Source organism: Ascidiella aspersa, chromosome 3, assembly GCF_963924565.1.
Source record: "Ascidiella aspersa chromosome 3, kaAscAspe10.2, whole genome shotgun sequence".
NCBI lineage: Eukaryota > Metazoa > Chordata > Ascidiacea > Phlebobranchia > Ascidiidae > Ascidiella > Ascidiella aspersa.
Genome location: NC_139449.1, coordinates 36,334,385 through 36,357,761, shown reverse-complemented (window position 1 = coordinate 36,357,761; position 23,377 = coordinate 36,334,385). Strand labels below are relative to the sequence as shown.

The following is a 23,377-nucleotide window of genomic DNA, read 5'->3' as shown; positions in this document are numbered from 1 at the left end:
GGGGGGGGCGTTTAGGGGCGATGGTGGGGCAAAATATTAGGGGTAGAGGTGTTACAAAAACATGGGGGTACACGGATAGGGGTAAAGTAACTTATTTTATTCCGAAATTCGATATTTTAAATAGAAAGGCAAAATAAGTAAAAATAACTTGTGATCTGCCAAAAGGCACAAATACGTGACGTCATCGAATATCTACTCGTCACAAACAACCCATACGACCCCCCTCTGTCGGAAACATTCAGGCCACCCCTGCAATAAGAAACCCGTTTTCTTGATGGACGGAACAATTAGTCTTTGAGTTGTGATAAGGATCTGCCGAAACCACGGTTGAGCAGCTGGCGAGAAATTTGGGCCAACATTGCAAGTGTGCGCCAAAAAACGTGGATTTTCGACGAGTTGTTTCGTACTTGGCCCGTTTTGCGATAAACATTTTGTGGTGCGACTTGAGTTTGTTGGAAGTTGTGATTTGTCAGCGGAACAATTTTATCGATTGAACATCGTTGTGGGAACTTAAGGGAATGTGATGTTATCACAAAACCACAGCGTCAACGAACAAATCCGTTAAGAGTTGACAGCATTTTGTTTTAGACATCCAACGTTAAACAAACACCTTACTGGGATGAAAATCACTAAACCGTCACTCAATTTCGGAAGGACATTTATACTTTGTTGTAAGAATAGATGATTTGTGATAGAAACTGACCCTCAAAAATTAGTTTCAAGGGTAACGTAGATAGATAGATTTTATTATTTTGGAAACAAAACAACTAAAACTCAGTACGAAGTAACAAGGAAAAAATACAGTTGTTTGTTCCAGGCTGCAGTGAAAGACCGTAAGGTACATCGAGTCAACTGCACCCCTTTTTATTTTTTTTTATTTTTTTATTTACAAAACATTGGTTAAAAAGATAATACTTTGACAAAAAGTTCCAAAAACTTTGAGTTTATCTTAAACCGCAAAATATTGCCAATGGTACATTTGACACACATAAATGTATCCAAATTTACCGGTTAATTAGATTTTGAACAGGAACGGCAGCTATGACGAGAATTTAATACAATTTGTCTTTAAATAGTGTCACCTGATTACTGTACTGTTATTTAGTCGTGAATGGTAAAATTTTGTTGTTTACCAAGGTTTGACTTGCCCACATTACACGCATGACCCTTTCGGCTCGCCGTAAGCCTTATATAAGCGAGCGTTTCCTTTAATTCGGCGATGTTATCTCACTTTTAGCGGCCAAATTAAAACCAGCAGCCGTCAGCTGAAGATTTCGCGATACAACAAAGCGAGGAGGTGGCTAATTGCGCCCGACGCTAATTAATCATTGCGCCTGTCCGATTGTTTCGTAACAAAGGGACACGCCGATTGCTGAGCAAACAAACAGCGCTTGTGACGTCACACAACGAAGTGTGCGTTCACCACCACCCGGTTAAACGACGAGGTTTAATTTGTCGTCGAAAAAGCGAGAGATTTTTGCGATAAGGTCAGTTTCTTTTGATCTCGATCTGAATTGACGAGCGGCTGAAATCAGAAAAAACGCGCAAATTTCGTCGCGCATCTGTTAATGGCCTTTTGTCGTATCTTGGCGCACCTGTCTAATGCACTCTGATAGGGATTTTATCATTCCAAACATTATGAAAATGCACATTTAAGTGATGGCACTTTTCAACGTTTTAAACGAACTGAGCGAATTTAATGAGTTACACGTTTAGAAGAGAGAAAACAACAACAGAAAAACATAAAACAATCTCGCGTTTCGAACGCTGACTTTTTTTTGAATGCTAATTTAATGTAATTAAACAAAATAGTTGTTTCTTTATTTTTCCTACTTTTTTGTTTAATTTTTTTTCCTACTTTCTTGTTTAATTTCCTCTCGTGTTTTGATTATTTTAAATCTCGTAAAATGGAAACAGAACCCACAAAGCTGAACTTTTTTGTCGAATCCAACACCCTAAACATCCCAAACAAACCCTAAACATCCCAAAGAGCAACTGAAATATGCAAACATGTTTTCTGTGACCAAGCCCTTCTAGAGTCTGACTGGCCAACGATAGCGGCACCCATTCAATACACAAGATGCCTTTGAAAATGCTGATTCCGAATCCAAACAACACCTACAAACAGGTAGAGAATTGCCCGTGAATATAAAACGCTTAATTTTGACAATATCGTGGTAACTGGAGCTGGGAAGGGCCTAAATCTAATCTTTGTGAAAATTTATTTTCGTCGGCCATTTCAGATTGAAGTTTCAACCCAAAATACAAGCCTTGAATAAAAATTACACAAATCAATGTCGCACCATTTCGCAGTTCCGTAACAAGTTATTTTTTTTAGGTTTACAGCGTGTTATCAAAATTATTTAGTTTTTATAAATAGGTAGGTCTGTTGTTTTAATAGTTCGCAAAAAAAACTTAGGCTAATTATACCAGGGCACACCATTGAGCGGTATATCTTATCACTAATGTAGCTATGAAGTTATTTTTTACCCAAATAAATTCGTTTTTATGTGTATTTCAAACATTTGAAATCATGATTTAAGTTAAGTCATTTAAAATCAGCGACTTAAGACTTATGTCAATTCAACACCGAAATGTTGTTATTAAGGAAAATTCAAAAATACAACATTCAGGAAAACATATTTAGGAAAGAACCAATTTTTTTATCTATTATTATAAAGAATATGCTTGGTTTTCAGTTATCACATCCATTGAGTGAAAAACTGCTAAAACAACTGATTTTATATAAAACCCTAAGATATTTCTTTAGTTTATTTAAAATGAAAAGGTTATTTTTTAAAATGAAAAGGCTATAGTTTTCATTTTATAATTTATTCAAAGTAAATCGAAAATGTGTAAGGATACAGTTGACCACTACATGTCGCATCAGAGTCGGAAGTAGCGGCCAAAAATGAGAGACTTTTAGCAAATTAAGATACAAGTTTACCTGACCTACATCTTTTTGTTTAATAATTATGTTAAACACACAAAGTTTGACGATTAGTAGATACGCTTGTTTTTACAGGTTTTAGAAGATAGCTAATAAAGTAAACCCGGGTAGCGAACCAGGTAAAACAGATCTAAAAAAACCTGTCCCAGAAGCTGATTTTCACAATTAAGTTAAGACATGCCATTTAGTTCCGAATGCCAGTTAGTTGGAAGCAAAGTCCTCTAATCAGGTATTTTAAGGATATTTGAGACCTATAATTTAAGGATCCAATATCCAATAAAAAATCCTCTAAATACTGAGATTATTGAATTAATTTTCTTTTGTTGTAGAAAATGTTCACGCTATTGAGGTTAATTACTATTTATATTTTGCATCGTTCAATTTAAATTGGCAAAGTTATACATGAAAAGCTTTATATAGTACTGGTATTTGCACTATCATACCAAACTCCCCATCACAAGTTTTGGAAATACATCCCCAAGCTGAGGTTTGAACATTTACAAAACAGCATGCAATTATAGCAGCGGCCCAGACATAAAAACGCATCATACCAAATCAGAACGAGACCTTTCCCACTAAAATGCCGCCACCATTATGCCACAATAATTGCATTATCAGCAAACAATGCTCTCCGGTCGTGGGAAAGCGCTCATTGGCTGCGCTCTGGCCAATTAACGCCCAGCAAAAGCTTCTCCTCGGCGCGAACTTAATTTGATTTATTCAGGATTTGGACAAATTCCACTCCCATAGGAAATCCTTACACGTTGCACTGTGAAGCAGACTTTCCACAGACCGCCATCAAAATGCCATCGCAGGCTTATTAGGCACGTACGGGCATTAGCTGTTCAGCAAAGCGTGCTGTATTTTGAAGAGCACAGCATAATCTAAGTCGTCATATTTAAACTCGACGCGCATTGAATAGCTTTGATGTTTTTGCCTGGTGTTTAGTTATATTGTAGTTCATTTTTAGTTTATTATTTTGGCTTTGGAACCCAATTCCCAAAATACAATCATTTAACGGACGATCATATCTATTAAACATATCTTTAAACCTTTGTTAATTATATATATATTTACTAGCTCTTTCATAAACGGCTTTCAAAGCAATTGTGATAGCATTACATTCTAATAATGTCAAACAACGATGTAAACACTTAATTTTCAAACGCCTTTTTATTAAAAAACCTAAAAATTAAAAGCTTTTAGGAACAAATTCGATTAAAAAAGGTTTAAATAGACTTAAAACCGTTTTCAATATACATCACAGAATACTGTAGTTACGCCAAACCTGTCTAAATTAATTCGAGCAAAACTTTTTTGATTTGTAAAAGATCAACAATTGGCAGTTATGGATAATCCCAAAACAAACATAATTATTGAAAATATTTGACAAATAAAAACTCTCACAAACAACAAGTTAACACCAAGGTTTATAACTTCGCCCCTAAACCGTTTTGATCTCACCGATTTCCATCTAATCCCTTCCCGGCCAGATTAACTCGCCCTGGCTGCTGCAAATCCACTGTGACGCAACAGTAGGCGCAATTATTGTCGGCACAAAGGCCCGTTCGATTGTGAGAGATTCGAATCAAAACAAGAATTGTTCTATAACTCTTGTTCCGGTGTTCCGGAGCCGCTGCTGTTGCCTTTTGGTTATGAGTCAAAAATTAAGTAAGTGGAGCAGGCCGCGGCCTGTCGGGCCAGGTTATCATAACATCGAGCAAAGCGCGGAAATTATAACGTGTGAAATAAGTGTCCTAATCCGTTGGCGACTGAATTATTCGGGCCGTTCGCTCAACTGGGTCTTGTTTGTTTTGTTTAAGGCCAGCCCTGTGTGCGTGATTGTGTGTGATTGTTGTTCCAAGTTTTGAAGTTGAGTTGAAAGCGCCAATCGCGCTCTACGGGGGTTTGGGAAAATGTTTATTTCTTAAATTTGGCGGTTGATTGGGTTTGAACCACTACGAGGTAGCTTTATACAAAAAAAAACGAACGTTATCATCGTGTGTGTATTGGTTAAACAAGGTTGCCAAACTTTAAGATGAAATTAATTCAAAGACATTCGAAGACTTTTGGAAGAAAAGTTGTAGGTTATGGAAGACCTACAAATTAAATCACTCTACATGCTTTGAAAACAATTTAAACAAAACAGTATAACTGACGTGCAATAAGGAGATTAAAACTTATTTCACGTTTATCATTACCGTTATAAATGACAGTCTGAAAAAATGTAAACTAAACTGTTTTACGAAGAACATAGCTCGAATGTTGTCATGATACCATCCCTCTATTAATTTTATAGAGCAGATGTCTGTGTGTTGTGTGTGAATAAAAATTACGCTGCAATTAAATACTTTAAATTATTCATCCGTTGGTCTTCATATGTGTGTGCATAATGAGGATAAATGGGGAAAACATGTTTGATCTGCTTTAGAACTGAATGCTTTTTGTCTGTATTACGTGTGTGCAAAGGCTGTGTATGAATGGGAACATGGGTACAATGCATAGGAATACAGACGTAAGTTTAACTGTTTAAGGATACGAACATGCACATGTACTGTGTACAAATACGACGTGTAAATGAAACAGGGACCCTTCCGCGATTAAACATGTTTCCACATAATTAGCAAAGATTTTTGACTTAACTTAAGATATATCACTTAGCAGCTTAAAACAGTTTACTAAAATATTGAAAAAAAAGTATTTTTTAGAGTAATTTAAACAATTAAGCTAATGGCATTTTTAAGGATAGAAAAGGTCGGGCTAGTAATGCAATGTAACTCAACTGAAACTAGGCCTAGCGGAAATTGCTGATGTGCTCATTGCATTGGTCGCAAGCAATTTGCAAGTTGTTCGACAAAACCACACAACAGTTCAGTGTTAGTCATACATTAAGCCAAGCCTGAGAAATATTATTGGTCTGCCTACTTTACAACCTAAATGTGGCTTTAAAGCCACTGCTTCAAAACGAACTGCAATTAAGCAAGTTTATAATTGCGAAAAGTAAATAATTTATTTCGCCAGTCTTGCAATTTCTATCGTTTGAAGAAAAATCACAGCTCATATAGAAGTAGGTAAAATTTTAAACATTTCGAACATCTCTTTATTCATGTCGAAAATAAATAAAGATATATTTGAACTGCTCTGAGTGTTAATTACTTCTGTATGGACTCTGATATTATTTCTACGACTAGCTACAACCTCCAACCATTATTTTAAGGTTTATTTGAAACGTTAAAAAATGCTTTCTACTTCTGTATGGGCTTTGATATTCATTCTATGTATAACTACAACCTCAAACATTTGCTCTAAAACCGGAAAAGTTTGCGTGTATTTTGCGCTAATGGACGCGCTGGCAATTCCGTAGATTGTAAAATTAACGCACATTAGGAATTACGCACACAACGCACCGATATAAAAACTGTAACAAACCAATAAAAATCACTTGATTCCAAACACAATGCCAAGCACTTATCCCTCTCTTATTTACTTTCCGTTTATTATTGGTTTAATGAAAATTAACTTGGAGCTTTTTTCAGTGGAATATGATTAAACTCAAATTGAGTTTCACATTGAGTCTGTGAAATTATAATTGGATTTCATGGCGCCTTTTACCAAAGCAATAAATTAAATCTGATACACACGCAATAAGCCATTCAAATTTCAAATATTACTATGAAATAACATTAAGATAACATACTAAATTCTTTATTAAATTGTGAAATAGCCTAAATGTTCTTTTCAAGCTTAAAATAAATAACCTTGCAGCCAGCTAGTACTTCCAAGTTTATAGCATCTTTTGTCTACTGAAAAAGCTTTACGAAATATTTTAAGGCAATGATTAGACAATAGGCCATAAAGTATATTTTTAATTTATCTTGAAATATTACTAAACAAAAATATACCACAGCCACAGTTTTACTAAAAGCTCTTTAAGACAACAGCCCTTACAGCTAACTGACAATCTCAATCACAACTGACTGGCTGAAAGTGTCATCAACTTTTTTAATGAGCACCAACGTGTTTCAATTGCAATGAAATTTCGAATATACATTAATACGAACTTGTACATAAGTAGAAATTGGGTTAGGCGAAATAAAACTTGCTAAAGTTTTCCAGAATGGTTACTATATCGAACAATCCAGGAAATTGCGTTCAGCTAAAAAGACAATCAGCCTATCTGACTTTATTTATCGTCAAACCTAAATTTTACAGCAAGTGGCAAATATATTTCAGCCTAGACGATGATAAATCCATTCCCTTAAAAAACTCTCGCAAATCAGAAGTGACAAACGTTTCGAAAGAAATCACGCCTAACTGGCTCTAACTAGCATCTGTGGCGCATACGTTATAGCATTAAACCTTAATCTTTCAGTAAGGGCCAATATTTTGGCCTGGAATATTGATCAAGATATTCTCTTCACAAAAAATCTCTTGCAAATCAGCGTCAAACTGACAAATGAGGGCCATTTTTTCGCGGGACTTGACCGCTCAGCGTAGCGGGTCGGCGTCAGCGCTGGTTTTTCGCACAAGAAAATGCCTGAATCGGAAGCAATCCCCGGCTGAGTGTCTTGCTCATTAGCGAACTCCCACGCTTAACCGGCCTTATCTCGCCTATACCGGCGCAATAAAACGAGATTTGGCAAGGCCATTTGATTCTATGGGAACATCGCCGGCCGGGGTTCGAGCAATTAGCCTGGGTAAAGGAACTGGGCAATTCGTTATTATTAAAATGTTATAAGCTGCGAAAATTTTAACCTGTTTTTGAAAGAGGTGGAATGAACTGAACTTGACACTGATAAAAATTTGAGAATATTTGAAAAGTTTTAAATTTTAAACGCGTGATGCAAACTACCGGATTTCGAAACCTACATGAGTTTTCCTGGTAAGTCTTGTAATGTTAGAAGATTGGTGCGTTGCTGCAACGTTGTGCAAACGAATCGGGCTATTTGTTATTAGTAAACTGGGCCGGTAATTACCGAAAATTTTTATCTGTTTTAAAAGACAAGCTCGGAACTAACTCTAAGACCGATCAAAAATTAGTATTTCAGAAGTGTTGTATTTTAATCATGCAAGTCAAATAACAAAAATGCCTAAATATTTTGATAAAATTGAGGACTATGCAGAAAGTAGTGAGTATGTTACGAAAAGTAAATTATCAAACCATTAAACGACTGCATATTCAAGGAGGGCTTTTCTCGTAAAGCGCTTTATTAACATTAAATTCTCGATTCGCCTGTAAACATCTACTTGTTTTTAGACACCAACAAGAAAACTAATTTTTTTACAGCAAAAATAGACCTAGAAATATGGAAAAACTACTCATAAACTTTCGATAAAACAAGAGCATTTAATCTAAAAATCTAAAATAAAAAGATTATTCCTTAATAAAACGTAATGATTTATTTCTAAGAACCTTATTTACCAAGATATAAGACAATAGGAATTCACGTTGTTAAGCTTACCGAAGAAACCTTAACAAACAAATTTAAAGAAATCAGCTTTTAACAAACAATTAAGGGTTTTACGTCTTTAGCAACTCAACTAAATCTAAAAAATACAACAATCTACCTCTGGGCCAGACTTGGACAACTAGATTTATTTTAGCTTTCTAAAATTAGATTAGAATTAAAATTGTAGCATTCAGTTTTTTAAATTGGAATGGCATTATAATTCGAACTAAAACTATTTTCATGAGAATGTGAATAGCAAATGTTGATAGGCTAAATTGGTGCTTTTTATCATAGCCTATGTTTAATGTCAAATTCACCTAAATGATTGTAAAGTCATCTAACAAAAACAGTAAATACAAACGTCAAAATTATTTTCCAAATGAGGGTCCAAAAAGCCGTCGGACGACGTGACATTAAAAGCAAAACAAAAATTAGGTTAGAACAAAAATTAAAGCACACAGGCCATTCGCAAAAGAGATTCGAATCAAAATTAGCCGAATTTTGCTCCGGATTCTTGAAATTATACAACCTCAACTGTACTCTAGACCGCGATTTTTGCCTGTGGGAACCTATGAGCGACATACGCGTTTTGCGTTTGCGGCGCAATTAGCGCAATTGGCGTCCTGAAACAGTTCCATGCACCACTGGTTGAATGGTGGGAGCTCAAGCAACATCGGATGCGTTAATTACTGCGCTGGCCTGAGAGCAGCTGCACTACGCTCTATTCAACCTGCGAAACTTTGCCGTTTTTTCGCGCTGTTCTCAGCAAATTTTGACTAACAAATGTGCATTGTGCACCTATGATGACGTGACAATGGTAATTCGAGCCGATCGCGCGATTTTAATGCGCTTCCGGATAATGCAATCGGGTTTGGGAGGTTGTAAGAACACACAAATCATTGTATTTTTTTTGTGTTTAAAGTTTTGCGACAAACAACGTTTTATATTTTAATGCCAAAATAACCTAAAATCAAACTTATAAGCCGGGAAAAGGGCTTATTTAAATCTTACTATACTGCTTTGAATAAGTTCCCTATTTGCGCAACAGTGCGACCTAAAATAGTAGATTCTCAACCTTTCTAATGACGTCATATTATGACGACATCTTTACAAAAATCCATGCCGGGCATTGTCCACGTAAACCATATATATTTTCTGGGCGTCCGTTTAAAAATTTCTGGACCCCTGTTTGAAAGGTCGTGTCAAAATCTGTTCTATAACCAAAATGTGATCACTGCAAATGTTCAAATGCTTGCTTTTGGGTAAACATGCTTGTTGATTAATTATATAAACACAGGTATTCTTTTATCGGTAATTTACATTAGTTGATTCTAACCTCGTGCAACAGAAGAGCAAAATAGATAATATTGTTTTCCCAGACATACAAAAAACTCAGTTTTTGGATAAACCACAGTTGTAGCTCAATCTACAGTTTTATTCCCAATTTTTCCCTAATTTTTGCAAACGTTGGCTTGTCCAAATTTTTTGGAAATATTTTTTTAACTTACCTTAACTGACGGTATTGGCTCAGGGGAACTCCCTTCTTCCTCCTTGACGTCAGGTTGTTTTTGTACACTTGGTGGCGCCACAGGTTCCAGCAAACAGACGAGGCTCTTTCCGTCCGAAGATTTCTGGGAAAATAAAAATAAATACATTAAGATGCTGTCACTTTCGTAGTTTTTGTGTATTATAAAAGCAATTATTTCGTTTAAAGCAGGGTAACCACCCACCAGCCGCAGTGTGAATTTTTTTGGTCTGCGGAATATTTCCGTAATTAAGATAAAGTATATTTAAAATGTTGTTGATTGGTGAAATTTCAAATTGAACCGCAATTTATGAAGGCTCACTACAGTTTTGTTGCATTATATTGCTTTTCAATTATATGTAAGTTAATGAAGTGATCGTCAACTCTTACTCGACCCTTTATGAAAAAAGATTAGTGGTTTAAAGGCATGCAATTAAAATTTAGCACAAAGTTTCTCAAAATGTGGTTCAAGACAATAAATTAAGGGCACAATCTTTTAAATTTTTGAGTGAAAAATTATATAAAGTCAGGGCCCATTGTTGAAATCGAATTTGTATGTAATCGGATAAATCATTTTGAAGCTTGTTAACAATTGGGAGTTATTATAACTGCTGGTGCGAAAGAGTACTGTAGTTGTTGTAACATATTTTTGTAATTTATTTAATTTGAAAATTGTGGGAATTCTGTTTTTAAAAATTGGATTCTGTGGTATTTTAAAGGTATGTTTTCTTGTATTTTATTAAACCCGACGTATAGGCGAGCAAAAAATTTAGGTGAACCTTTAATTTCTAACGCACGTTTAAAACAAAAAGGTCAATTTGAAATAGATAAGCAATACTTGAAGGCAAAACGCCAGGTGCAAATAAAACACCTTTTTCTTGCCAGCGTTTCAAATGCGCGATAGGAATCACGGTTGGTGCCAAATGCATTAAGAAGTGCCTAAAGTGACTTCGAAGTCTAATTCAAATCCACAGTTAGGTGCCAATTAGCTGCTGGGTGCGCAAGTTGGTTTAGCCAACCCGACATTTTACTCCAAATGATAATTCACCATCTTCTGATACAAACGACGCTATCGGGGTAAATCAGATTTTTCACACCTAGTTTTAACGTTAAAATTCGCTTTGAATCGAATATAAGGCTAAATATGGCCTTCACTTAGACAGAAACGGGTAAATGGCATTTAACTGAGAGGGCAGGGGCCCGTAATTGGCATTTCACCCCTTTTAGCGCCTCCCGCCACCCCTTAATTTGCGCCCAATCTATGTAGGCCGATAAGGCGACAAACTGCTGAGTCTGTTTACGACTTAAAACGTGAGAAGGACTCGATTTAATGAGATTGCGATAAGTAGAGAGACCGCGCTATTATTACAGCGGCTCTTTGAAGTGAGATTCAAGCCTGGATTCCGGTGAAATGTCGAATTATTAAATCTCACCCATCTATATAGAACTCATTATATTGACAAAACAATGCCACTTTGTCGGTACACAATGCAGGGATCGATAATGTAGCTTGATAATGAATGTCATAGTCAAAAAGGTCGAGTAAATCGAAATCATCTTGATAAAGACGTTTCGATACGAGCTTGTATCATCATCAGTGTAGCTGGCCAGAATCCTACCACTTATATTTCAATACAAGCAAATAATATGTGGAATCACTGGCTTTGTTGTATTTAAATAGATATTGCAACAATTTTCGTTTCATTTTAGTGGAATGCTCATCTGCATTTTTGGTAGTTGCATTATTAAATATTTTTTACCACTCAACACTAATATCTGACATTAAGCCTAACGACGGCATTTACCTAGCTAATACCACCGGCATATCATTATATGGATTTCATTGTTAACAAATAAAATAAAATCAGAATCTATTTAACAAATAAAATAAACTGAAAAAAAAGTGGACAAAATAAATATAAATAAAATACTAATAATATTCCACCCACCCGAACTTACGCTAACCCGCACCCCCTAACACAAACAATTTTGCCATTATAAATCCCTGGAAAAAATGTGGTAGGATTCTTTGCGCCTTATCAGTTAATGTGTGCCAAGAAAGTTTAACACATTGGAACGTCTTTATCAAGATGATGTCAATTTAATCCAACTTTTTAGCTTTAAGATTCATCATCATCAATGCCCCTTCTATTGCGTCATAAAGGCATCAAAGCTTACCTGTAGAACCATGTTTACATTGCTGTTATTATTCAAATCTTCCAACTCGCGTCCGTTAATTGTGACGTCATGCTCGTTTGTGACGTGTTGTACGAATGACGTCATCGAATTGAAGTTAAGTCGACACGGGAAGCACATCAGAATGGATGAATCACTGTGGCGTAAAAAGGTTTGGTTAGTGATTAGCGAAATATTTAGGAGACAGAAAGTGAATTGTTTTTACCCGGGATTTTTAGCGGCGTTAAAATGTGCGTCGCTCTCGGAGGAATGAAGGGAGTTGACGCGGTTTTTCACGACGTCGTCGAAAGCGCGCACTAGAAACGTCCGCACGTTTGGTTTCATGACGACCGCTGGACAAATAAAAAAGAGAAATAAAAAACAAAGACAAAACCTTGACGAAGAGATAAAATATACACTACATAGTAAACCACTAGATATAGTAATATAATTTCCGAAAACTTTCTATAAATAAATGTTTTTCAAGGAATATCATGATTTTCATTGACGACCAAGCTTTATTAGGTACAACTTTATTGTTTGATATAAAACAATTCTTAAATATTCTCTTTTCCTTACTATCTCCATGTATGTCCTCGGGATTATTTCCAATCGAATCAAGCACTTCCGGGTTCCCACGCTCACCGGGGCGCCCACTAGTGTCGAGAAACGTAAGGAACTTTGGGAGTTTTGGAATATTTTTTTCAAGTTCAGTGTTATTCAGCACAACAGCGGTTTCGTTGCCAATGCTGTTGTTGTTATTGCTGTTGTTGTTTGCGTTTGAATCCTTTCCCGTTACGACGTCAACAATGTCGTCTGTGACGTCATACGCTCCTGCGTATTGCGAAACGAGCGAGGCGGAAATCACCAGAGCGGAACCGTTGGCTTTGTACAGGATCTGACCTTGGAATGAACTTTCGGCGGCGGCCGAGGAATGTTTCGTCACAGATACTGGTTTTATGACATCACTATGACCGATTATAGTCGGCGATCGTGCGTGACCTTCAGGTTGTGACGTCATTATTATTTAACCTTCACGGAAGCAAAGCAAAGCAGAAGCTAAATCCCATCTGGAAAGACAGAAGAGCAAGGGTTGAGCGATATTAATTGATTTCAGGCACGAGTGGAAATCAAAAGCTTCAGGCTCCATACTTTGGTCGTATAGAAACGACGTTCCTACTTTTTGGAGCATAATGGTTGGAGGTTGTATTAAGACGTAGAATGAATAGTAAACCCATACAGAAGTAGGCAGCATTTTGTGAACGTTTCAAATAAACTTAAGATAATGGCTGGAGGTTGTTGTTGGACGAAGAATGAATATCAAAGCCCATACAGAAGTAGGTTGCATTTTAAACAGAAGTTGAAAATGAATTAAGATTTATTCCAAACGTTCAAAATGCTACCTACTTCTGTATGGGCTTTGATATTCATTCTGCGTCTAACTACAACCTCCAACCATTATCTTAAAATTTATTCAAAACGGTCACAAAATGATACCTTACTTATGAATAGGATTTGATATTCTTTTCACGTTCTTATTTTTAAACCGCACTAAACTGACTTTATTCTATTTTTGTACATCCAATTTCTGTGTGTACTACCGGAAGTAGCCTAAATAAAACTGAACTATTCTCTTTTGCGTAGCGCCATGACAAGCCGCATTTTTCATTTGATTTCATTAAAAAAAAACATCTGTTTTTCTTACCTAAAATTCCTTCTAAAGCCGCAAACCATATATCTTTAATTAACACAAATCAAGTTTAGCTGGTCTTTAAGTTTACCCAAAATTGTTCAACCTAACTATATTGACTAAAAAACAACCCATATCTTCGCCAAGAAACATGGTTAAAGAACGAAAGGACCGCTTACCACATCAAAACAAAACAGCAGAGCATTGATAAAAGCCAGGTCTGTGATGAGTAAAGGCCGACTCGAAATTAAACATCCGAGAGATGAATTCTCGGGCCTATTTCTGGCGGCTTTACCGTGCTATTGTTCCTTTGGCGCGTAAATAACGGGCGCCATTTTATAATCACCAGGATTTCTTCGGTTAATCCCAACAAGACGAAAGCGTCTGAGAAAAGCGCGTTGGGGGTCCGGGGTAGCAAAATGGGGGGGGCGGGGGTGAAAAGGGGTTGTTGGTTTTATAGATGACGTAACAAAGTGCTAGAACTGAGCGATTAGAATTGAGCTAAAAGCATTTTGAAATTTTCACGTAAGCTTGTTTACAATGTGGTTACTAGCACTTTAAAACTTTTGGTGGTGATTTTATAATAAAAACTTGTTCATATTGCTATATTTAAAATAATTAGTAAGAGAAAATAGAAGGTGGGGGGTAAAGGGGAATTAGTAAATTTTTACACGCGGCGTAAAAAAATGCTAAAAACATAGCGATTAAAATTGAGGTAAAAGCTTGTTGAGACTTTCGATGTTAATATTATCCAATTTTCATATTAACGATCTCACATTTAGTAAAAATAATAACGTTGAAAGAAAACTTCTGGGACAAATAAAACTCAGCAAACAAATTAATACACTATTTCCGCCTATTCCTTTTTATTTTAGTGGCCTAAAAAACGCTATTTTTCCTACGGTATGTCACTTTTCGTTTGGAATATTGTGACGAAACACACAACGCGGTTAATTGGTTATGACGTCATATTGGTAACAAGTTTGAAAAATAACTGTTAGAATCGATAACGGCGCACATCCCGAAAAATTCCTGAACAGCAACTAGATGTCAATGAAGCTAGGATTGAAAAGTTCGTAAAACACTTTGACATTCAAAGCTCAATAAAATGCCGTGATCAACAGTTTCGCTTTAAACTGGAATAAAAAAGAACCAGGATTCATAAAAAGACCTTCACTTTTCATTAATGTAATGAGATACAGTACATTTAAAACACTTATTTCCAATATTTCTCGTATTGTTAATTCCAAATGCCAAAGCCAAGCTTAATGTAAACAACTACTGGCGAAGATGTAACGTCACTTAATGACGTCAAAACCTAACAAACATTTGAATTCGTCGAGACATAGACACAGCCCACAGTTGATGATTGTGTGCCCAGGTAAAAATCGGCAAAACTACTTTTCAACATTTTTACGACTAAGTGAAGTACGAGTCACAACTCACAAGATCAAAATATTTGCGTAAAACAACTTTTTTGTTCATTATAAATGTTAGCAAGACACAGTTTTCAAACTAAACTGGTTTAAAGACAAAACTAAACAGTTTACATAAGTTAAAGAGTCCTCCCACAAACTGTGCCTTAAACCAACTGACATTTAACAAAATGTACCGAAAACTGCCTGAAAGCTACACTTCCGCTAATTAGAATCTAGTTATAGATGAATTTTACACACACAAGATTCTCTCGGATCTTGAGTCGCACTAGACTAACTAAGCTGACAAAGGGTTTGGCACCACGCCCGGCCAAAGCAAACGGAGCGGTGCTATCAGAAAATCACGAAATTAAACAATTAATTCGTGTCAAGCCCCTCGCCGCCACACAGGCAAGACAAAACGGCCACACAGAGACAAAAACGCGTTTTACGGCCGAGCACTAATTCAAACAGACACAACCTGTGATTGTTGATTGTTACGTCAGAATCAACAGTGTGTCACGTCGACAATTCCAATATGCCGGTTATAACGAATGGAGCCTGTGGAATAATTACGCGCAAGCGAGAGCAATATAATTAATGCCATAAAGACTAAGCAAACACGCGCATGGACGGCGCACTGCTCGTTAAATGCTCGAGCCGTCCAAATAACGGTTTGGAATTTTAACAGCGCAGCACACGCTGCTTAGCCTGGCCAGATGCGGAAGAGGAATTAGTTAGCGCCCGTTGTTTCCGATTTTAAGGAAGCAGTAAAATAGCCCTTCTTTGAACACTTTTTTTACTGCGAAATCGCACTGCGTCAACTGAACAGTTTAACGGTTGATTTCGAGTCTGTGACTTTCCCCAAAGGAATTGCTGTTACTACGCTCAGTCATACTCAATTAGCGGCGAATTTAAAACCAACACGGAAAACCGACTGGACAAATGATTTAACTGATAAACGCAAGCAGTTGATTTAGCAGTTAAATAATTGTAGGTAAATTTGATACGTTTCTATAATACCAATACATTAACACATTCGTACAGTTGCTGACAATGAAACAAATAATAAACAGGCTTTCATTCTTTGTTAAGGTTGTTGAAATCTTTTATTAATTAACACTTTGTTTTTGGCTTAGATTTATATCTAAATTTTGCCCATTTTTGTGAAGTTTTTTTAGCATTTTAACACATTTAGATAACACTATGCACGGATCTGTAATGTAGCTTAAAAATGAATGACAAAGACAACTACTTGAAAATGAAATTGCAATGACAACTTCACATAACTGATTATAATACAAGTGTGAATGATTTTTGTTTATTTACTCGATCTATCAGGCTATTTATATTCACAACATTTTTGTTTGGGGTACCACAACTTAACTCAAAACGTATTTGATAACACGGATTTGTAAAGTAGTAAGTCAACGCCAACTAGGTCTAGTCACATAACTGATTGTGACACAAGTGTGTATCGAAACGTCTTTATAAGATGTCAATTTACTCAACCTATTAGTCTTTGTAATTCATTTTCAAAACATTTTTGTTTAGGTACCACGATGTTTCGCCAACTAGGTCGAGTCACATAACTGATTATAATACAAGTGTGTATCGAAATGTTTTTTATAGGATGCTGTAGATTAAGACCTAATAGACTTTAATAACAATTTTCAAAACATTTTTGATTGGGTACCACAATGTTTGAAAAAAGGAGAAATTTGCTTTTGATTGCTTCCTGGTCTCCACGAGTTCGCAAAAACCAAAAAATATACGGAAGAAACACAACAGAGAAGAAGCAGTAGGGCAAACAGGGCAAAGAAAGGAAGAGGAAAAAAGAGAAAAGGCAGGCTAATTGCTGCTTTACGGTTTCAAGACGCTGGCACACAATAGGGCCGGGCAAACAGTCATCAGGGGAGCAGAAAAACTAATTAAAGCCGCTTCTACGGAGCCCATAAAAAAGACGGCTCGTCGCCGCACCCCGGAGCAATTTAATCAGCGGTGGGAGTTTTAATGCGCGTCAATCGTTGTGCGCGTAAGGATTTATTGGCGCGAATTAAAAGGGAATTTGGCGGGCAACGGTAAAAAGGCAATTACTTTATGCTGCTGGCGCGGGACGAGGCATTTAAAACTCAATTTGCAGGTTCGATTTTTACGGCCGCGACTTCACAATGCTTCGATCAGAGTAACTGGCAACACGCAAACGCTACATGCGCGTCACCCGCTTAACTAGGAAAAGTGTTGGCAATTACTCTTCGACCGCCCAAACATCAAACGCTAACGACTCCTGGCTTCTGAATAGCAGTTAAAAGTTGATTCCGATCGTAACTGTATAATAAATCGGGAAAAACGTTTTAAAAGTTATAGAGAGTTCATTAAAATGACCTGTAAAACGTAAACATTCCGATGTATGATTAAAATCGTAAGAGAGATTTTACAACGACGGCTCAATTAGTTTTATGAAACCGTTTACTGGAGGTAAATCTTTTCGAGTTTTTTCCATTCGTAACTCAAAAAAAAAGAAAAAAAGAGAAGGAAAATTATATTAACGTTTGTTATCAGGGATAATAATAATCAAAAAAAATTAATGAAATATTAATCGATGCCATTCCACCTGAAAACGGCGACCTGAAGAGATTGTCGAAACGTTGGAGAATAAATGTTATTGTCGGGGAAGAGGGGCACGCATTTTAAAAAGCCTATAAAACCAACCAAATGGTGTGAAATATTTTCGTTGAAAAAGTGTTCCTAGCACATGCAAGGGTTGAAAAAAGTTTTGTTAAAGAGAGCGTAACTTGTTGTAAAAAGTGCTATCAAACGGGCCAAATGATGTAGCGAAAGGCGTTATAGAGGGGAATGTAACTTAAAAATGGCAATAAAACTGGGCACATTGTATCAAACATAAAAACAAATTGGAAAAAAGAGTGGCATGGAAACATGTGAAACATTTAGGTATATCAGAATAACTGGTAAGCGCCTCTTAACAACGATTCCAACTCCAAGGCAGGCTTGTCTGCTTGAATTGAGCGCAGAAAGCAGACCTTAATCCAAACCAGCTGCCCGTGGGAGGCCAAGGCTTAGCACAAACAGCCCGTGACCAAGGAATTAAACTGATTCGAAAACTTTGGGCGAAAGTAGAGTGGTGCCAGACGATTGTATTGGAACTCAATGCGGAAGCCTTTCTGCCAACTTACCAATGCAGTTAAGTGCTGGATTTCACTTTATTGGAGAATCATACTGTTGCTACCGCGCATTAGTAAACTAAGAATAATTTCTTCCGGTTATGATGATGTTAAGATTGTTTATAAAACACGATTTCTTAAAATTTTACCGAAATGTATATTCCGCTTTATGAATAGGCGTCATCAGTTTTCTGTACAAACTTTTTTTTATTTATTTGACTAAAATATGCTATGCTAATAAGTACCATTATTAGCACGAAAATATTTGCAATTAGATTGTAATTTAAGTTTAAATTCTAGTTCATTGTCTAGTTTGAAGAATCTAAAATCTATTTAGAGAATTTGGCAATTTTAATTCTAATCTAATTTGGAAAAAAATGCTCTAATTTTAGTTCTAATCTAATTTGGAAAAATCGAAATGCCCTAATTTTAATTCTAATCTAATTTGAGAAAAATAAAATTCTTTAATTTTAATTGTGATCTAATTTGAAAAGAATAAAATAAATCTAATTGTCCAAGTCTGGATGTAAGCCACAGAAAGACACGCCAGCCATGGAAAGTATATGAAAATTGCGAATCACAATTAGAGATCAGCAATGTGACTTTCCAATTGAGCAAAAATCACATTCCTGAAGATTCACAAAAAAAGTATTTGCACCCGTAAACAATGGTGAGTATGAGAAATGGCAGAGGCACCCCGGTTGGGAACGAAATATGACTTAAATCCCTATTATTTCCGCATTTTTAACGAAACAATATTTGTAAATACAGGCCCATTTACTTTCTATATGCGAAGAGAAAGTCTCTATGAAAAAGCATACTTTTTCAAGACGTTTTATTTTAGGCGGTACAGTGAAAATAGATGAAATAGTAGCCCTGCCTAAAAAATATCCAGAAAACAGTGACTTTTACGTCCAATCCAAAATTATCGGCCACGTTCAAGTGCTCCAAGATGACAAATAACGGAGCGAGTGAAGATTGTTTTCATTATCCGTCATTCTAATTGCTTAAAGAGCTGTAGAGTGACTCCCGGAGACCCTGATATCACCTTTTGATAACTCGTGAAGCGGCCAATTAAGCTACAGCAGTGTCGTTTGCAGTTTGTTTATCCAGACAGTTAGATTGGCAGTGGGCTGGTGGGTAGGGGAGGGCTATGGCCGGTTTGTGAGGGGGTCGTAACAACAACACAAAGGGGAAAAATAGGTTGTGTTTGCATGACACGGTTTGGAAAACAATTAGCTGGTGGCTTGGCGCTGCTATTAGTACAATCTGGATCGAATTGGGAAAGATTTCGGTTATGAACACTCGAGTGTTACCGGTGTACTTTGGATACGTCTCGCGTGGTGTCAATATTGGACAGAAGCTTGTTTTTGTAATACCTAAGAACTTGCAAACTTGATCAAAGAACTACTGGGGAGAAAACGTGTCAACATATTTGGACCAGGACCAACAACACGTTATTTTATATTTACATTGCTGTAATGTCCAAGTTCAAGAAATACTGTTACACAGCGTTCAATTAAGTGTGTGGCGTTGTCAATGTTGGACACATTCAAGGGATAACGTTTCTGTACCAAGACGACATTCATAGGGTAAATTTACCCGTGTTAATTATATTATGCCAATGCATAATACTTAATTTTGCCACATTATGCCTTCTTGTAGGCTAAACAAAATCAGTAAGTTGCCATTCCATATAATTTAAGCTGCATTACTATAAAGGTAAAGTACATTGTTGGGCTGTTTTTCAAGGTAGGAAATTAATATGTCAGTAGAATGGCGGCTATTAGTATAAACTGAACAGCTAAAACCGGTGAAAATATAAAAATGAGGGAGCACATACATAAAAACACAAAGTAAGTATTTAATGAACAAGATTTCGCACAATCGTTCTTTTAAGGTAAAGTGTTGTGTTAAATTGGCCAATATCGACATCTTAAATCTATATCTTTGGAGCATAATGGTTGGAGGCTTTTGTTAGAATATCAAAGCCCATACAGAAATAGGTAGCATTTTGAACGTTTCCAATATCTCTCTATTCAATCTCAACATCAGAAATTAAGAGATATTGCAAATGTTCAAAATGCTACTTACTGCCATATGGGCTTTGTTATTCTTTCTAAGATGTAGGCTTGTTCGTTTCCAGACTGCTCTGAGGTAATTTGGCGAAACAAAACGCCATAGCGGTCGATAACATTGGCGCAACAACGACTATTTCTATCGAAAGATATTTAGCGTTAATGGTCGCAACGAAGAGAAAGAGATGGACCAGCGATGATATTTATCAATGGAAAAGACCGTCACGCTTCAGCGCTCGTGTACGACTTAATTGGCGGATCTGGTCACGCTCCAGTGAGCAAGGAATACACCCACAGCCTTTTCCTTCGAGATGAGGACGCTTTTTTGAAGAACTAAAGCGAATGACGACACGCAAAATGAGCTGCTTGATTGGGTTCCGGGCGTAATTGCGAGGGAATTTGCTCCGAAATGCAGCCGAGTAATTGGCGCATTGTTTGTTTTTGCATCACGCTACAGCCCGGACGTTAAATTGGGTGTAAAATTAGGGCGCGTCGCCGCTTTTAACCTTTTAAAACCAGCAGCGCAATTACGCGCACCTATACCTCCCCCCCCCCCCTGTTTCGTTCTTTTGGGGCGTAATTTAGTCGCGCAACGATTATATCCGGAGCTGTATGGCTGCGAGGTTACACGGTAGATGATTTAGTTGTACGCCACAAGAAATTTAAACTTTGGACATTTTTTAAGCTAAATTCGCCAATTTATGCTTCAACTGCAAATCTGTGCATTGAAAGCCCAAGAATGGCGTCGAACTAAACCAATAGAAAAAGTACTGTACGACCTGAAGATAATTTTCTAATGAGCCACAAACATGACATCCTTCTGCTATTTTTTCACCCTAAGAATCGGCCACAAATGCAAATCACCCTTAACACTTCTTCCTTTGTAAATTTCCATTTCTTAAGATCCTAAAATAACTGTGTCCCTCGGAAGATAGTAAAGTGTGATCGCTGGACGTCAAGTGAGAAAATACAAGGTTAAAGTGGACACCATTAAGCTAGCTTTCATGCACAATTAAGTGCCTCAAGGACAGCGAAAAAGCAAACCAAACTACATCAACTTGTACCAACAGTAAACATTAAGTTTTACAATAACTCTATTTCCCACCCAGCAAGGTTTTAACCTCATTCATTTATTTCTAGTGACCGACTCATCAAAGTAACTTTCAAGTCTTTTGAAAAAAACTCATCAAAGTAACTTTCAAGTCTTTTTGGAAAAAACTAGTGACCGACTCATCAAAGTAACTTTCAAGCCTTTTGGAAAAAGTAACTGGTAGAAAGTTTAAAGTGTTTTTTATACTTGTTTTAGCTGTTTTTCATCATAGAGGTGTAATTAGTATTGTTAACAAGTTATAATGATTTAAATTCCAGTACGTAATTTAAAATACACCAACAGTCTACGTCAAAATATGATTTAAGTCCCAGATTTAGTCTTAACAAGAGCAAATCAACTTCAAATCAAGTCATTGACAGAAAAATAAAACGTTAAACTAATAAAATTGTTAAACTAGTCTGTAAATAAGCAATATTTAAACTAAATAATAACAAATACGCAACATACAGTCACAGGAATTGTTTTACGTGTTAAAATGGAGATAAAAAACAATTTTACTAAAAATATTAAATGAGATTAATTGTATTATGGACACAATAACTTAAGTTTAGGACAAGTAATTTGTCTAAAACTCTAAACCTTGTAACGTAAGTTTAACTTAGTCAAGCCACGAACTTAAGTCATTACAACAATGTAAAAAATTTAAAATTTTAAGAAGAGCAGGTAAAAAAATTTTCCAAGCACTGCAAAAAAAACAAAGGGGCAAATGGTAAAAAGTATGTGGATTTTTTGTATAAATTAGTGCCTGTAATAATCGTAAACGTGTACTCTGACCAACCAACTAGCACTATGCTGAAAAAAACATCATAAATCCTTGGCGATTGTACAAAACCCTAAGGCAAAGAGTAGTGATTTTAATCATTATGACCTTAAAACTGGCAACGCAACTTAGATATTTACTCGTACTGGCGAAAGGCCAGCGGGCGAGAGGATTGCTCTAGTGCTAGAGATTGCTAGATGAAGCAAATGAAGTCATGCATTCCTGCCATTGCTAGTCGTCAGACAGTCACCTCGATTCGCTTTGATTGTCAAGGCTGTGGGTCGCTGATCTGTGGCCTTGCACAAGTTTCGACCGTAGGCGAAAAAATGCCTGGTAATTTAGAGGGGCTACGAATAAAACATTGCTGTCTAAAGCTGATATTTTAGATATGTTTTTGTTAGAAGTTTTTGAAGTGCTAGTGATTTGCCATTTTGCGGGAAATTAAACAGCTAACAATAAACTATGTTTAATCATTTTGATTTCCTTGCACTAATTTAGACCGAAGCTATATAGAAGAGAATTTGCCTCGTAATTTAGGGGGGCCATGGAGACAAATTTGCTGTAAAAAGCTGATTAAAGCAAAGGATATTTTTGATAGGTTTTTCATGACGAAACGGTTTTGGGCGAGTGATTCGCACTTAGAGTAAAATTAAGCAGCAAAAAATTAACTATAGTATGTTGAATGCCTTTTCATAAACTTTAAAGAACAGCACTAATTGCTATTTGATCGATATTGATTCAAAGTGACATTGCGGGAAATATTTTAATCTCTGTTTATTTCCATGACGGGCCAAAAGCATTAGCTAAAAAACGCCTTACTGTAGCAAACCGTGCCCACTTCCGTTGCCAAATTGTCCCTAGGGTTACGTAACACTATTGCTAAAGCCCCAATGCCTATACTTTAAATTTCAAGCCCTGTGACGTAACACATGGATATAACGGTCAACCTTTAACCTAGATCCGATCAATATTACTTCATTTCAGTTTCATATTTGTTGGACGAAAACAGCAGGTTTCTCAAGTCTAATTTTGACGTCAATT

At 36.5% G+C, this 23,377-nt stretch overlaps 1 protein-coding gene across 3 annotated transcripts in view; it reads right to left on the bottom strand.

Moving 5' to 3' along the window:
• LOC146162766 (zinc finger homeobox protein 4-like) overlaps nt 1-13,163 on the bottom strand; it is a 69,221-nt gene extending 56,058 nt beyond the window's left edge. For all 3 annotated transcript variants that reach the window (XM_083383815.1, XM_083383817.1, XM_083383816.1), the window contains exons 1-4: nt 12,680-13,163; nt 12,327-12,453; nt 12,104-12,257; nt 9,909-10,031 (exon numbers count right to left, since the gene is read on the bottom strand). In XM_083383815.1, the coding sequence (XP_083239941.1) occupies nt 9,909-10,031; nt 12,104-12,257; nt 12,327-12,453; nt 12,680-13,121 (846 nt within the window). In that variant the 5' untranslated portion in view covers nt 13,122-13,163. The remainder of the gene's footprint in view (nt 1-9,908; nt 10,032-12,103; nt 12,258-12,326; nt 12,454-12,679) is intronic.
• Nucleotides 13,164-23,377: the final 10,214 nt, after the last annotated feature.